Genomic DNA, 13,623 nt, shown 5'->3' with positions numbered 1-13,623 from the left:
TCTTTGGCCAGTCAGTCAGAACATCACAAAGAGAACCAACATTTGCAGAGTACAAGAGAGCACACAAAAGACAAAGATATACACATGAATGCACTAAATCAGATAGCATGAAAGGAACTTGTGACTGCAAACAGATTGTATGAAATTACATCTAGTGGAACAATCAAAGCGGTTCTTCTTCCAAATTTAGAAGTGCCCTTTGCACAGATTATAGTCATACTGCTGTGCATTGCTTAGGTGCTATACATAATGAGCCACAGACAAAAGAGACTTGAGCACAGATAAGATTGTCCATGATGTAATTGATTCCGAACTGCATAGTGTGTTATATTAATGTGGGATATTGCAATGTGTTATGTGAGTATTAGATGGTACAATGCAGAAAACATGGAACCTTTCTAGGGTTGGGGGCTGCAGGCCGATTGGGGCTCAAGGGTTAATCCTCCCCCCCCCCCCCCCCCCCACGTCAAAAGGGGGGGGGGGGGGAAGGGTTGGGCAGCCCCTGCAATGTGTTATGTGTTATATGATACAATGTGCTATGTTACTGTGAAATGGTACAGTGTGTTATGTGAGGTTGTACAATTTGTCATTTGAGTAGTAGATGGTACACTGTTTTATGTGAGTGTGATGTGGTACATTGTTCTGTGAGTGTTAGATGGTACACTGTGTTATGCAAGTGTTAGATGGTGCAATGTGTTATGTGAGTGTTAGATGGTACAATGTATCATGTGAGTGTGAGATGGTACACTGTGTTGTGTACGAGTGCTGGATGGTACACTGTGTTAGGTGAGTGTGAGATGGTACACTGTGTTATGTGAGTGTTAGATGGTACAATGTGATATATGAGTGTCAGATGGTACAATGTGATATGTGAGTGTCAGATGGTACAATGTGTTACATAAGTGTTAAATGGTACAATGTGTTATGTGAGTGTTAGATGGTACAATGTATTATGTGAGTGTGAGATGGTACACTGTATTGTGCGAGTGTTCGATGGTACACTGTGTTAGGTGAGTGTGAGATGGTACACTGTTATGCGAGTGTTAGATGTTACACTGTGTTATGCAAGTGTTAGTACACTGTGTACATGCACCTGTTCTCTTCTTATCTTCTCAGAGCCTTGGTCTCCTCATCAACCTAGTGGAGCACAGTCCAGCCAACACCCGTAAGCTGATCTCCATGAGGACCAGGCCCTCCTATGACTCCCAGAGTCAGGACTCCACTGAGTCCTCCTCAGAGAGCTCCTCAGAATCGATAACGTCCCTGGAATCACTGGTGCAGGTAAGGAAGACATCATTTTACACCAACCCCAGCATAACGTCCCCCTCCCCCATATCCTGGTGCTACTCTTTCATTAGTGGTCTCTTTATGTGACTGAATATCACACTTATTAATCATTCAATGCTGAGCTTGATACTATTTCTTTCTCTCTCTCTGTTGGCCCACTTGGGCCACCAAAATCTTAAAGGTGCATAGTCCCGGTAGTGTAGAGGGCGCTGTTGATGATACTGCCGATCACCATTAGCGTTGATACGAAGATTTCCGAAGTTGAGCTGTCGTCAAGAGTAAAGCGCGTAGGTGTTGCTAAGTAACGTTGCCTTTGTTGTCTTCTCTGCGCATCACGCAGTCTGTAGTAATGCCAGGGTGCGTGCATATGTGTTTCTTATTGTGACATCACAAAAGAAGTTTGTTAAAGCTGTCATCCCCTCAGCCGTATCATTAGCCGAACTGTGATTGGACAACTGGCTACAGTGGATCGAACTTCTTCGGACTCGGGGAAGTGGGCCAAAGCGTAAGCGCTAAAGAGGGGTCGATAGTGTAGGTCTCTATAGGAAACTTGTGCATTTGACAAAACCACCGGGACCATGTACCTTTAAATTTTTGACCTGAAAAAGGCGGAAACATGACAATCCATTTTGATTCTGAAGTGCCTGATCGGGTCACCAAAAGACGGCCTTTCTGGAAATTCGCTGCCCAACGTCAATTTTGTAGTGGCCCCGGACCACTGGGCCACAGCTAATGTCGAGCCTTCTTTCATGTCATGAGTGATTTTATACACCGAGATTGCCAGGGCAATGAATTGATTTTTAGCTCACCAGGGCAATGAATTGATTTTTAGCTCACCATCTTGGGGGCCCCTAGGGCTCCCCCCCCCCCACATTAAGGAATATTCAAAATCTTCTACTCTAGAACAAGAAATGATAAAGCAAAGTTAATACCATGAGTTTGTACATTGATGACTTTAGTTCCAAGTTTGTTCATTGCAGATCCAGGGCTGCCTGCCCCCCCCCCCTCCACCCTGGAGTTGAGGAGGGGGGATCCATATATGCAGACCTAAGTTTCCAATGTTCTCAGGTATGAGTGTGCAAGAATGCATGGAAGGTGAAATTGCGATACTCAGGTGAGCGCGTGACCCCCGGGTCTCTTGTTTGAATTCATTGTGGCAATCAGTGGTGCAAATACTGCTCTTTTCTAGTTGCTTGTAATCTTATTTTTTCATTCTTTGTCCAATGGGAGAGCCATCATCTTAATAACAACATATATAAAGGCAAAGTTAATTGCAAATCTACGTATGCATTCATCATACTGTTGTGTTTCTAAAGTGAGACTTGTACAATACTTTGTGCTCAATTGAGAATATGTTGTGGGATCTGCTTCAATGGAATAATTCAATGCCAAGCACTTTGACAGAGTTATCAAAAAGACAGGGGTAACTTGTTCTCCATACATTACTCTTAAGACCCCCAAAATGGTGTGGTGTGCAAAGGACTCAAATTTAGTAACTATGAATATTCCGTTTTGCGTGTCAGACTAAAGCATGGTTTCAGATCACATGCTTCCCTGTAACATGAGCTCGACAAGGTTTAACCCTAACTAGGCCGGGGGGGGGGGGCCTCCGAGGCCCCCCCCCTCGACGTTTCGCGCGATGTATCGCTATCGCGAGAAGCTATCGCCGCGACGTTTCATGAATTTTTTCTTTCAAGTCTCCCGCATCTTTTGACACCAAATTTGCGATGCCCGGGTGCGCGGTTCCGAAGTTGCGCATAAATATGCACGTGCATGTCAGACCAAAAATTGCTCAAAAATGTGAATTTGTGTACAATTTCAATGCAAACTGTGTTTACAGGCAAATTTCATAAAAGCATGATTATTTTGGGGGTTTATTGATTAAAATCAATTAATAATGCATTGTCTTGGTCGGAACAATGTCATGAACAAATTTCATCGGAAAAACAATGAAAAACATAAAGTCAAAAAAACAATGAAATACATAAGAAATTAAAAAAACAATAAAATACTTAGGAAATTTTTTCTGATTGTGCAATTTTTTTCTCTTACATTTGCTAAGGACACTAAAAAGAATATTTACACCTAAAATGTGCCTGTTTTGAGCTGTATTTAGTGATTTATACCAAATTGTCTGATTTCATGCATCATTATGCATAAATTAGCATAATTTAGTGTAAATGATAATTTATGAAAAAATCAACTTCATGGTACTTTAGATTACATCATAGGCAATGCGTGTGCCAATTTTTGATTTTTGTCGCGATCGCGCGGTCGATGGCCGAGATCCGGAGGGGGGGGCCCCCCCCCCCCCCCCCCCCCCCCCCCGGCTCTATCATCTACCTAAATAGCCCGGCCTAGTTAGGGTTAAAGATTATCAAGGAACCCTCTCCCATCTCTATGTGGTAACGGTCTATACATGTTCATCATGTACTGCATGGGATTCTGTAGTCTCAAAGCAATGCTCACAATTTGGGAATTATATTTTACAAAGTGTCAGACCTTTTAATTCTCTTCCCCCCCCCCCCCCCCCGATCATTTGAGAGGAAAACACCAAGGTAAGATTATAATTTCTATCAGAGATGAATGGTCAATCTTGATTTTTGGAAGCAAATTGATCATTATTCAAATTTGTGTTTTCATTGCAACTGATTGACAAATTGCCCTACATCGACCTAAATTGATCATTACTCGAAGCTGCAGTAGAATTTCCTCTCCAACCCCTCCTTCCCATAATGCTTTGCCAAAGAAATAAAATAACCTACTGTAAAAGTGGAAATTTTCGCGGTGTTGAAATTTTCGCAACCAGAAACTAGCATGAAAATAAAAGCACGCAAATATTTTGCATGCCATATGTTCCAGTGGTTGATGTCCTGATTCCGTGGAATTAAAAACACGCGAAACTCTTCTCACCCGGCCAAACGAAAATATCCACTTTTACAGTATTACCCAAGTGTCCTTGTAGGTATTTTGTGGCTTCACATGCATTTCAAAAAATGAAACTCTGGCATAATATGAATGGGAATGAATTGAGTAGGGCAGTGCGTAGATTTGGAATCGGACCGTGTTGAGTACGCACGTCTCCCTTCTTGTTGGTCCCAAACTTCAGCTGTTCCTGCAGCGGCAGCAGGCAGCGCTGAAGGTGGAGAGCCAGTCGGAGGAGGAGATGATGGAGGAGGAGCCTGAGGAGTGGTCCGAGGCCCACAGCGATCCCCTGGACTGGATCACCATTGAGAGGGATACGGGCAAGGGCAGTCAGAACGGGCCTCAGCCCACTGAGGAGGAGATCAAGTCTTCTGTCAGGAAAGGTAAACAAAAAAAAGGAAATTAAAGAAAGAATCATTAATTTGAAAAACAAATGAGAATTTCAAAATAGATGATATGTTTTTTTTTTTTCTTTTAGTAGACTTAATAAATAGAGAATAAAAAATTCATGGTGAAATGACCGTAGAATAATAAAAGACATAAAGGAAAAGCTCCCTTCATGACGTTTTCTCAGTGCTATGTTTGTTTGATGTGTTTGTGTCAATGTTTCCTTTGTTGAGAAAATGCCCATATGTGTTGACCTGTTTCTTGGAGAGCACTGTGCATGTGTCTAGATTTTTTTGGAATGGGCAGATATTTTGCTGAAGCGTTGCTGATGAGGGCGACATCACTTTTTTCCCTAAGAATCCCTAAGTATACCCAATATCCACCAAATGACTTTACAAGGATATCTGGTTTCATATTGTCCAAGTGGCCTCTGCATTTTACAGCAGCTCATGTGCTTGGATTTCCTTCACTTTTAGCATTTGAGGCTCTCTTTCAGTCGAATAAATGTGACAAAGGGGTCTCCTTTGCCATCAAACTATCATACTGTAAAAGTGGAAATTTTCGCGGTGTTGAAATTTTCGCGCATTTCGCGCAACCAGAAACTAGCGCGAAAAATAAAAGCGCGCAAATATTTTTGCGTGCCATATGTTCCAGTAGCTGATGTCTGATTCCACGGAATTAAAAACACGCGAAGCTCTTCTTACGCGGCCAAGCGCGAAAAATTAGTCGCGCGAAAATATCCACTTTTACAGGAGTTTCACAACGATAAAAGCTGCAGGTTATTGACATGAATTGTAAATGACCCCCATGGGTCTATATCCCACCCCCCCCCCTTTCCCATCAAAGTTTATGTCACACAAATCTTGTCACAACCATATGATGTGAAACTCCTTTAAGCAAAGCGAATGAAAGGTCAAAGTAAGAGAGGGATTCATGCTGCAGTGGTGATGTGACGCCATATTATCATACAAATGTCACGATGATATTATGATGACAGTGATCAACTCTCTGTGACCTTTAACCCTGTGTCATGTTCATGTTAGCATGCATGGCACACGGCGAAGTGTCCAACATGCACATTTTTGTCATTGTCGTTGAGTAGTCATTCTCCAAGCATGTTAAAGGGAAGGTAAACCCAAAGAGCAATGTGGATTGAGTGAAAGCAGCAACATTAGTAGAACACATCAGTGAAAGTTTGAAGAAAATCGGACAATCGATGCAAAAGTTATGAATTTTTAAAGTTTTGGTGTTGGAACCGCTGGATGAGGAGACTACTAGAGGTTATGATGTATGAGTGGACTACAATATGAAGAAAATATAAAGAAATACTACAAAAATCCATTTTTCATGAAAATTACAAATTCCATCAACTTGATATTGACATATGTTAAGGGTAGCAATTATTCCCCCTGCTTTCTGAAAGCGGTTGGTCCACTGCTCTTTCATAATTCCAGAAAAGTGAATTTTTGTTGAATATCCTTTATATTTTCTTTGTATTGTTGTCCACTCATACGTCATATCCTCTAGTAGTCTCCTCATCCAGCGGTTCCAACACCAAAACTTTAAAAATTCATAACTTTTGCATCGATTGTCCGATTTTCTTCAAACTTTCACTGATGTGTTCTACTAATGTTGCTGCTTTCACTCAATCCACATTAATCTTGGGGTTTATCTTCCCTTTAATCACCGCAGATTGCTTTTATGAAATGAGTTTTACAAAATGGTCCATCTGTGGGTAATCCCCATCATCTCATTTACGTATTAATTTGTTTATTCATTCATTAGTGTACTTCTTTCCTATTTATGAAATGTTTTCCTTGAGTAGACTTCAGGTGCTGATATTTTACAAGTCTGGCGAAGGGTGATTAGAAACTTAGCACAGGCTGAAAGCTTATTGGGCTCATTTTTGGTTCGAAGTCCAGTAAAGCTCGCAGGCCATCTTTTTGTCTGTCTTGGTCATACCACTTTGATTTATTTCTAGTGATTTCATCAACATTCACTACATTGTGGAATTGGTCCATGGGCAATCCTTGTGATCTAACCATCTTTATAGTTATGTAGTTGTTGTGTCTTGTATTCCTCCTGGTGACCTATTTTTTTTTCTCTCTCTCTGTTCATAGCTCTCCATTCTGCAGGCAAGCACATGGAAGACAGTATAGTGGCCTCCTACACTGCGCTACTGCTAGGGTGTCTTCTACGAGAAAATAATGTGAGTATGAACACTTGTTTCAGAATTTGCCTGTGATAAGACCGCTCTACAGTGTCTCTTCTCTGTCTGTCTGTCTGTCTGTCTCTCTCTCTCTCTCTCTCTCTGTTAGACTTTGTTGAAATTTCAAGATTGGAGAAAGTGCAAGAAATTGTTCATCATTCCAACATTTATGTGACAATAGGTAATATCAAATTATCAGTCGGTTGTGCCCTTTTGAAGGGATCATGTGATTTTCCTCAACCTTTGCTGATATATTCTTCGTATACCCTGTTTAGAGTCCCCTGAAACACAGAGGTTGTGCGGTGTTCGTGCCAGACGAGGGGACTGTAAATGCCAATGGTCTCAACGTGAATACTGCGTGAGCATGGCACATACTTCCGGTGACCTGAGCTGTTTGTAGTGGAGTGCGCATATGTACGCACGAGAAACTGCTGCTGCCTCTTCTCAAGAAATGCTCTTCCATGCTGGTTTCCATAGAAATGTATGCTGACCTCACTCTAGACAACAGGGGGACTCTAAACAGGGGTCTCTCTCACCCCCCACTGAGTTTGTATTTTAAGAATTGGCTTGCTTTCATCTGGCATGTCCTACGGAGGTCCTCCTGAGGTCCTCCCAGACAGGGGACTCTAAAACGTGGTACAATATTGCTGCATTTCCTCAGTTTACGTATACCAGTATATTAGGGTTTCATAGTAGGCAGTCCAGTAGTGCATTGATTACACAGTGGTCACCCATACCCCATCTTGTCTGACCAACAGCTGAATGTAGTGACTGTCAGGGACTGCCTTCCAGATGGCGACTTCACATGCATGGTGGACATGCTGAAGAAATTCTTGTCTTTCATCGAACTTACAGTGAGTATGCACACTTCCGCTGGCACAGGGCGATATACCATTCTTACGTTTCAGGGTATTTTTTTTTTTCTTCTTTTTTTTTTTTCTGTGAGCGTGTACGTGTTTGTCTGTGTTCCAGGATAGAAGATTCCCACAACTTTAGGGTATCGTGAAGATGTTCTTAAGACTTGCCTGGCACTCGGCAGTTAGTTATGCATTCCCCCTACAGTTTACCTTTGGGGATGTCATGTCATTATTTGATTTGATTCTTTGCAGTTAAAAAACAGAAGAAAAAATATTATCTGCAAAAAGAAAATACACATTAGATTCCGGTAATAACAGCTTGTTGGTGGTGAATTTAGTTTCCCAATAAACGATAACAGTCAAACAATTGAAGTTCACTGACACTTGCAACTTGATATATCCCAAGTTGTCATGATGAAGAGAGATGTCACATTATTCCTCAAATAATTCACTCCTTTGACGAGGAAACAGGCTTTTTAAAAGATGATTTTTCTACTATTAGCTGTAGGAATTCACATACATGATTTCATATGTGTGTGTGTGTGTGTGTGTGTGTGTCTGTGTGTATGCATTCCTCTGTGTTTAAGAGAACCATCAAACCCACAAGTATTTTTGGGAGGGGTGACAAGGTCATGGCAAAAATAAGAACATCTTTTGTGCACAGGCCAGTATCCATAGATATGACTGGAGTGGCATTAAGCAATGAGGCTGCTAGAATGGATCATCTTTCACAATTCAACTTATGCGGAAAAATGAGACCAAATTAATTTCAACAATCGATCATCTCAAATTTCATGCATGAATGTTCGTGGTATTTATCGATGGAAATATCCAACTGTGTTAATTTGTTGTTTTTGGGTTTGTTTGTTTTTTTAACAATAACAAGTCTACGATTCTTTTTATCCACAGAATGCAGCGGGCAACTCGGGCAGCAAGAGTATATCAAAAGTCATTGAGGTACTGGAATGTTTCTAGCGCCTCCCTTCAAGCTCCAGCCAGCTTGGTGGTTTTCAAAACTCTGTGGCATCGGCATGATGGAAAGAAGGCTCTGCATCCCTAAAGTGGGGAATGCTGGGATATTCTGTGTGCCCGAGGTCATGCCACCCACAATCCAACAGCACCGGGTTGGCGTGGAGACACTGTCCGCCGTGCCCTTGCACCTTCCAAACCCTTGTTGTTGAAGGAGGAGGACGAATTGGATAGAAGGGCTGTACCATCTTTTTAGCTTCTTTCCTCCTCATTTATTAATTTATTTCTTTTTCCTTGGTGTAAATGATTGGGCTTCCACAATCAACAGAACTATATGAGATTTTGGAAAGTATCTAAAAGCAAAGTTTATTTGATTTTTTTCCTTCTTTCATTATTAATTCAAGCTTAGTAACATTTGGATGTGGTTTTGTCCCTGCACAATTTTTTGGTTTCGTTTTGTATTGATTTAAGCACTTTACCTTGTGCAGTAGCACTCAGAACACTACTGTGAAATATGCTGTACATTTTTTTCTTTCCCCTTCATTTTTCAATTAATTCTTGACAAGCCTGAGGCAAACTCGCCAGCGAGGCAGCTTAATAGAGCATGAAGGTTTTCTTTGACAAAGAATATAGCGTCCCCGCGTCATCAAAACTTGGTATTATTCAGAGAAGGAAACCCACAAAAGTCCAATTGTGTGATCCTCCTTGCTTTGTTTTTCGGCCGAGATTCTATCATGCCCACAAAATCTCAAGCTTGATGGGATGGTTCATTGTTGTTAGTAGCCCCCCCTCTGATTTGATCCTCTCCTTTGGAGGCTGTCTTTCGTGCAGCTTATCTTTTATTGAAATTCTAAAAATAGATAACAAAATCCGGAAGAAAAACCATAGATAGTTCACGAGTCCATTATCTGCACATTTGATATTCAGGCATTTGGAATGTTGAAATCCACCAAGAGACCTTGGAGTATGTGTAATATGTGTGTGTAAATACAGAGAAATTAGCGCAAGATTTTCCTTCTTCCTTTTCTGCACTTCACTCGTGAGCAGAATTTGTTGTAAAAGTGATGTGCTTTTTTTTTTTCTTTTTTTTTTTTTGTAAATACTTACATGCATTGAGTTGATGTTGGGTATACATTGAAATGCCAGAGACAAGAGAACGACTTGGCTACAAATTGTAGACTTCCAGTAAAGTGATATATATATATTTTTTGTTTTGTTTTGTTTTTTGTCTTCGTGTTCTTTCTGTTTTCCTCAGTGAAAAAGAGTGTCAACCATATTGCATTATTATATTATTATTTGATATTTGATTGTGTGCAAGTCGCAAATTGTAATGCTGAAAAATTAGTCAATGTGAAATTAAATAATTTTTGAATGTTCCTTTTTTTTCTCCACATAGACTTTATAGTCTAGTCTAAATACTGTCGAAGACATTAATCCACCCCTTATTTGTTTCACTTTCTGTATTTTTGGTTTCTCTTTTTGTGTTCACTTGTAAACAAATTCCTCTCTGTAGGAAGAAAAGGAGAAATGCTCTAGTCCAAAAGAGAGAATTAAGAGAATCATGGTGTGGAAACCAGAAATGTTTATCGATTAGAGCAGATTGAGCAGTATGTGTATTGATTCAGGTACTTCTCATGTTGCCGTTATTCCTTCGAAAGGTTGGCCTTGCTATAGTGGTATGGAACAGACAAGCAATTCTGAGGGTAAAGTGGGGGGGGGGGAGGGAGGGGAGGAGAGTCCAATGTGAAAAGGAAATCTAAAGCCAATCATGATATCCATTCTGACAAGAAGTAAATTAGACACTAACTATTAAGAAAATAAGAAAATCTCTCCAAGATAGGCATGTAAATGTAAAATGAAGTGTTAATATTTTGCACTGGTGATCCAAAGCATGGAATCATTTGAATATCGTATGATTGACACAGATTGTTGTGTCTCAATTCTTAAGCCCCCTCGTGCTCATTACTTTTCAAATGCACAGAGGAAAAAAAAGATCTACCCTAGGTATTTAGGATGTTTGGAATGAGATGATGCTATGGAAAGGTGGAAGTTTTCTGTTGTTCTGTCTGAAGAGTTAGTTTGAGGGATGGGAGGGGGTTAAGTAATAACTATCATACAACTACATGCAGACAACATACGACAAGTCCTCGCGTCCATCAATAACCTGACCAAGGCATCATGTCTGTTAACTTTCAGATAGTCATGTGCATCATGTCATTTGTGAATTCTTACTATAAGTTCCGTAGATGCGTTGTTTTTGAGTGACCTCTCATGTTCCAGAGACATACTTCCTCTTTGGGTATCGTTTAAGTTTTCCTCTCGGCCGAATGAGCAAAATTTTGTGCTTGAATGTTGAAATGATTGGAGAGTGACGAATTGTAGGCACGGAGGGTTTAAAACCCAGAGCTATTGAAGGACGAAGGAACTTGTCGTGCAGGTTGTAGGTTCCTGTCCCTGTTTTAATGACTTAAGTGCATCCCTTTTGTCTATTAGGGAGTTGGGTATGATGACAACTGCCCTAAAATTTCCTTTCAGTTATCTTCTGTTTGTCCTTCAACCCTCAGTAGGATATATTTTGCGTAGTATGACATAACAGTGTTACTTCTCGATTTTTGTTTTTTGTTTTTTTGGGGGGGTCCATTCAGAAATATTTTACCCTGTTTTCAAGGTTGCAGTGTGAGACTTTTTTTTGTAGTGCATATTTGTGAATGGGAGCCTGATTGCTTGTCTTCAAATATTTAACAAAGTGACCTTTTAAAGTGCTTATTGCTAAGCTTATGATGTGACCGAAAACATATGGTCAGACTTCTACAGCATGCGTGCTACTAAATAATCGGCAGTTACGTGGCAGACTTCAGGGTATGTTGAAATTGAAACGTTTCGTACCTTTTTTTTGTTCCTCTGCTCTAGTTGGTAGAGTTTGTTGGAAGTGGCTGCATGCTGATGGATTCATCTCAGTAGAATTCTGAATGAAAAGTCAGGCTCTCTTTCGAAACATGTACAAATACTCATGTAGGTCTAATGTTGTGTTTTCTACGTGCGGCAATAACCGCCTGGAGGAAAGAATTGTATTGCAATCAAACCATTCCGTATATGAAACCATTTGTATATTGTTGTCAGACAGCCTATTTTTGCTGGAAAAAAAAAAACCAAACAAACTTGAGATTTTGTGAATGATATTTGCATTGTAACTTATTTGTATCTACATAAATGTTGGCAGAAGGAGATGAGAAACTGTATCACTGTACTTATGGCTGCTCCGTAACGTGTGCGATTTGAGTAGCCTTGAACACATTCGTACGCCAAAAAGAAAAAAAAACAAACAAACACTTGGTGACGTTTCGTTTCTGTGATTTCAAATGGTCTATTTTGATGAGTATGACATTAACGATTGAAATTGCCGATGTTGAAATTTTGTTCCCATGTGCGTATCACTGTTCAGTAATTTATACTCTTTGATTTCGAGACTGCCGGCGACAGACCCAGTTATGTTCAGTTTGTGATTATTGGATGCATATTATGCTATATGTGCATGACAAGGGGGACTGCAGACAAATGGAGGAATATACTGTAATTCTCGAATCACTTCAAAGGGAAGAAAGTTGCTTCAGACATCCATTCAAAGAGGACTTGCGACCTTGGACCAGTCTCCAACAATACTTCACTAAGATGTGAAATTGATTTAGTAAATTCAAAAATCCTTTCAAAATATTGTGTTTTTTATTGATTAAAGCCAGTGAGTAAACTAGAATATGAATGTAAATGGCAATGACAGAGAAAGAAGAGGGGAGATGTCCCCTCATCTTGGGTCAAATAGTAAGTAGATGGGAAGATCATGTTAATTATGTAACATCAATTTGTCTTTATTTGCATACATGAATTTTTCCCAAAGGGTTTGTTCAACTCCCTCTGAAATGAGATTTCTTACATGCGGGGCATCTCTGGACATTACTTCAGAAAGGATGTACTTTAGTATGAATCTCAGTTTTGATGCAGCAGATAGATTTGAGAGAGGTGAGAATGAGGTATTTTTAGCCGCCTTTCTATTCATTGGTGGGAAGAGCTTTATAAGTGACAGTGAACAATTTTCTTGATGCTTCACACGGCTCTCAGCATCTTTACAGAGCAGGGAAAAATGACACCAAATACTGGTGTATCTGTACCCTCCTTAAATATGACAGATCATCCCTTAGCAATGCTGCAATGCCTTCCAGCTCAAGCCTATGGCCTTCGAGGCAGGTGTAACACCTCGGCTTGATCCCAATTGTGCATTAAAGGCATAATTTACTATTTGCAGATGAAACAAAAACCCAGCATTAGTGCTTTAGTTATAATAAAAATGTTTCCAGACTAAACCGTCTACAGTTACGGTTTATTGAGAAAAATACAGATATCTCCTTATATTTTAGGCTTCACTGCAAAAATTGTATATGACAGGATGTTTTGAAATGTGTATCTTGAATTTTTTTGAATCACTGTTCCCAAAGGTAAACAGGACCTTTAACATTGACATGCAGGATTATCAATGAGGACAGTGATGTCCTCCTCTGGCAGCAGATAAAAACTGACAAAGCATTTATGTTTTGAAAATGAAATGGGCAGGTTTTACTTTGGGGCCAGGTTTAAGCTTTGTTCTCTCAACCATTCAGAGACATCAAGCCAAGGCCATCACCGTAAGGCATTGAGGTCAATGTAATTTGACTGACATATTGTGCAAATAGATTGGCCCTTTATGAAAAATCATACATTGTCACTTGGATCCCTTTGCGGTGGCAGGGCACAATTGTGCAGAGCATGCTAAAAATAAACAGTATATCCGTACTTATAAAATTTGGCAACGAACCCATGTCTGTCACACAAAACCAAACCAGGATAAATGATATTTACATCGGATGTGTACCACGTTAATGAAAATGCTCCAATGCGTTTGTGATTGTACTGCTTGATTAAGTCTGCGTGCATAGCTGGGCATAGCAGGCAGGATGGCGT

General features: G+C 40.2%; 1 protein-coding gene across 1 annotated transcript in view; it reads left to right on the top strand.

Moving 5' to 3' along the window:
* The window catches only part of LOC140229020 (wings apart-like protein homolog), a 71,148-nt gene extending 62,095 nt beyond the window's left edge, over window positions 1-9,053 (top strand). Inside the window, exons 12-16 of the mRNA XM_072309282.1 lie at window positions 1,117-1,281; window positions 4,397-4,595; window positions 6,720-6,808; window positions 7,567-7,662; window positions 8,575-9,053. Coding sequence (XP_072165383.1) covers window positions 1,117-1,281; window positions 4,397-4,595; window positions 6,720-6,808; window positions 7,567-7,662; window positions 8,575-8,640 — 615 coding nt within the window. The 3' untranslated portion in view covers window positions 8,641-9,053. The remainder of the gene's footprint in view (window positions 1-1,116; window positions 1,282-4,396; window positions 4,596-6,719; window positions 6,809-7,566; window positions 7,663-8,574) is intronic.
* Window positions 9,054-13,623: the final 4,570 nt, after the last annotated feature.

Source organism: Diadema setosum, chromosome 5, assembly GCF_964275005.1.
Source record: "Diadema setosum chromosome 5, eeDiaSeto1, whole genome shotgun sequence".
In the NCBI taxonomy this organism is placed as follows: Eukaryota; Metazoa; Echinodermata; class Echinoidea; order Diadematoida; family Diadematidae; genus Diadema; species Diadema setosum.
This window is presented reverse-complemented; position numbering and strand designations above follow the sequence as displayed.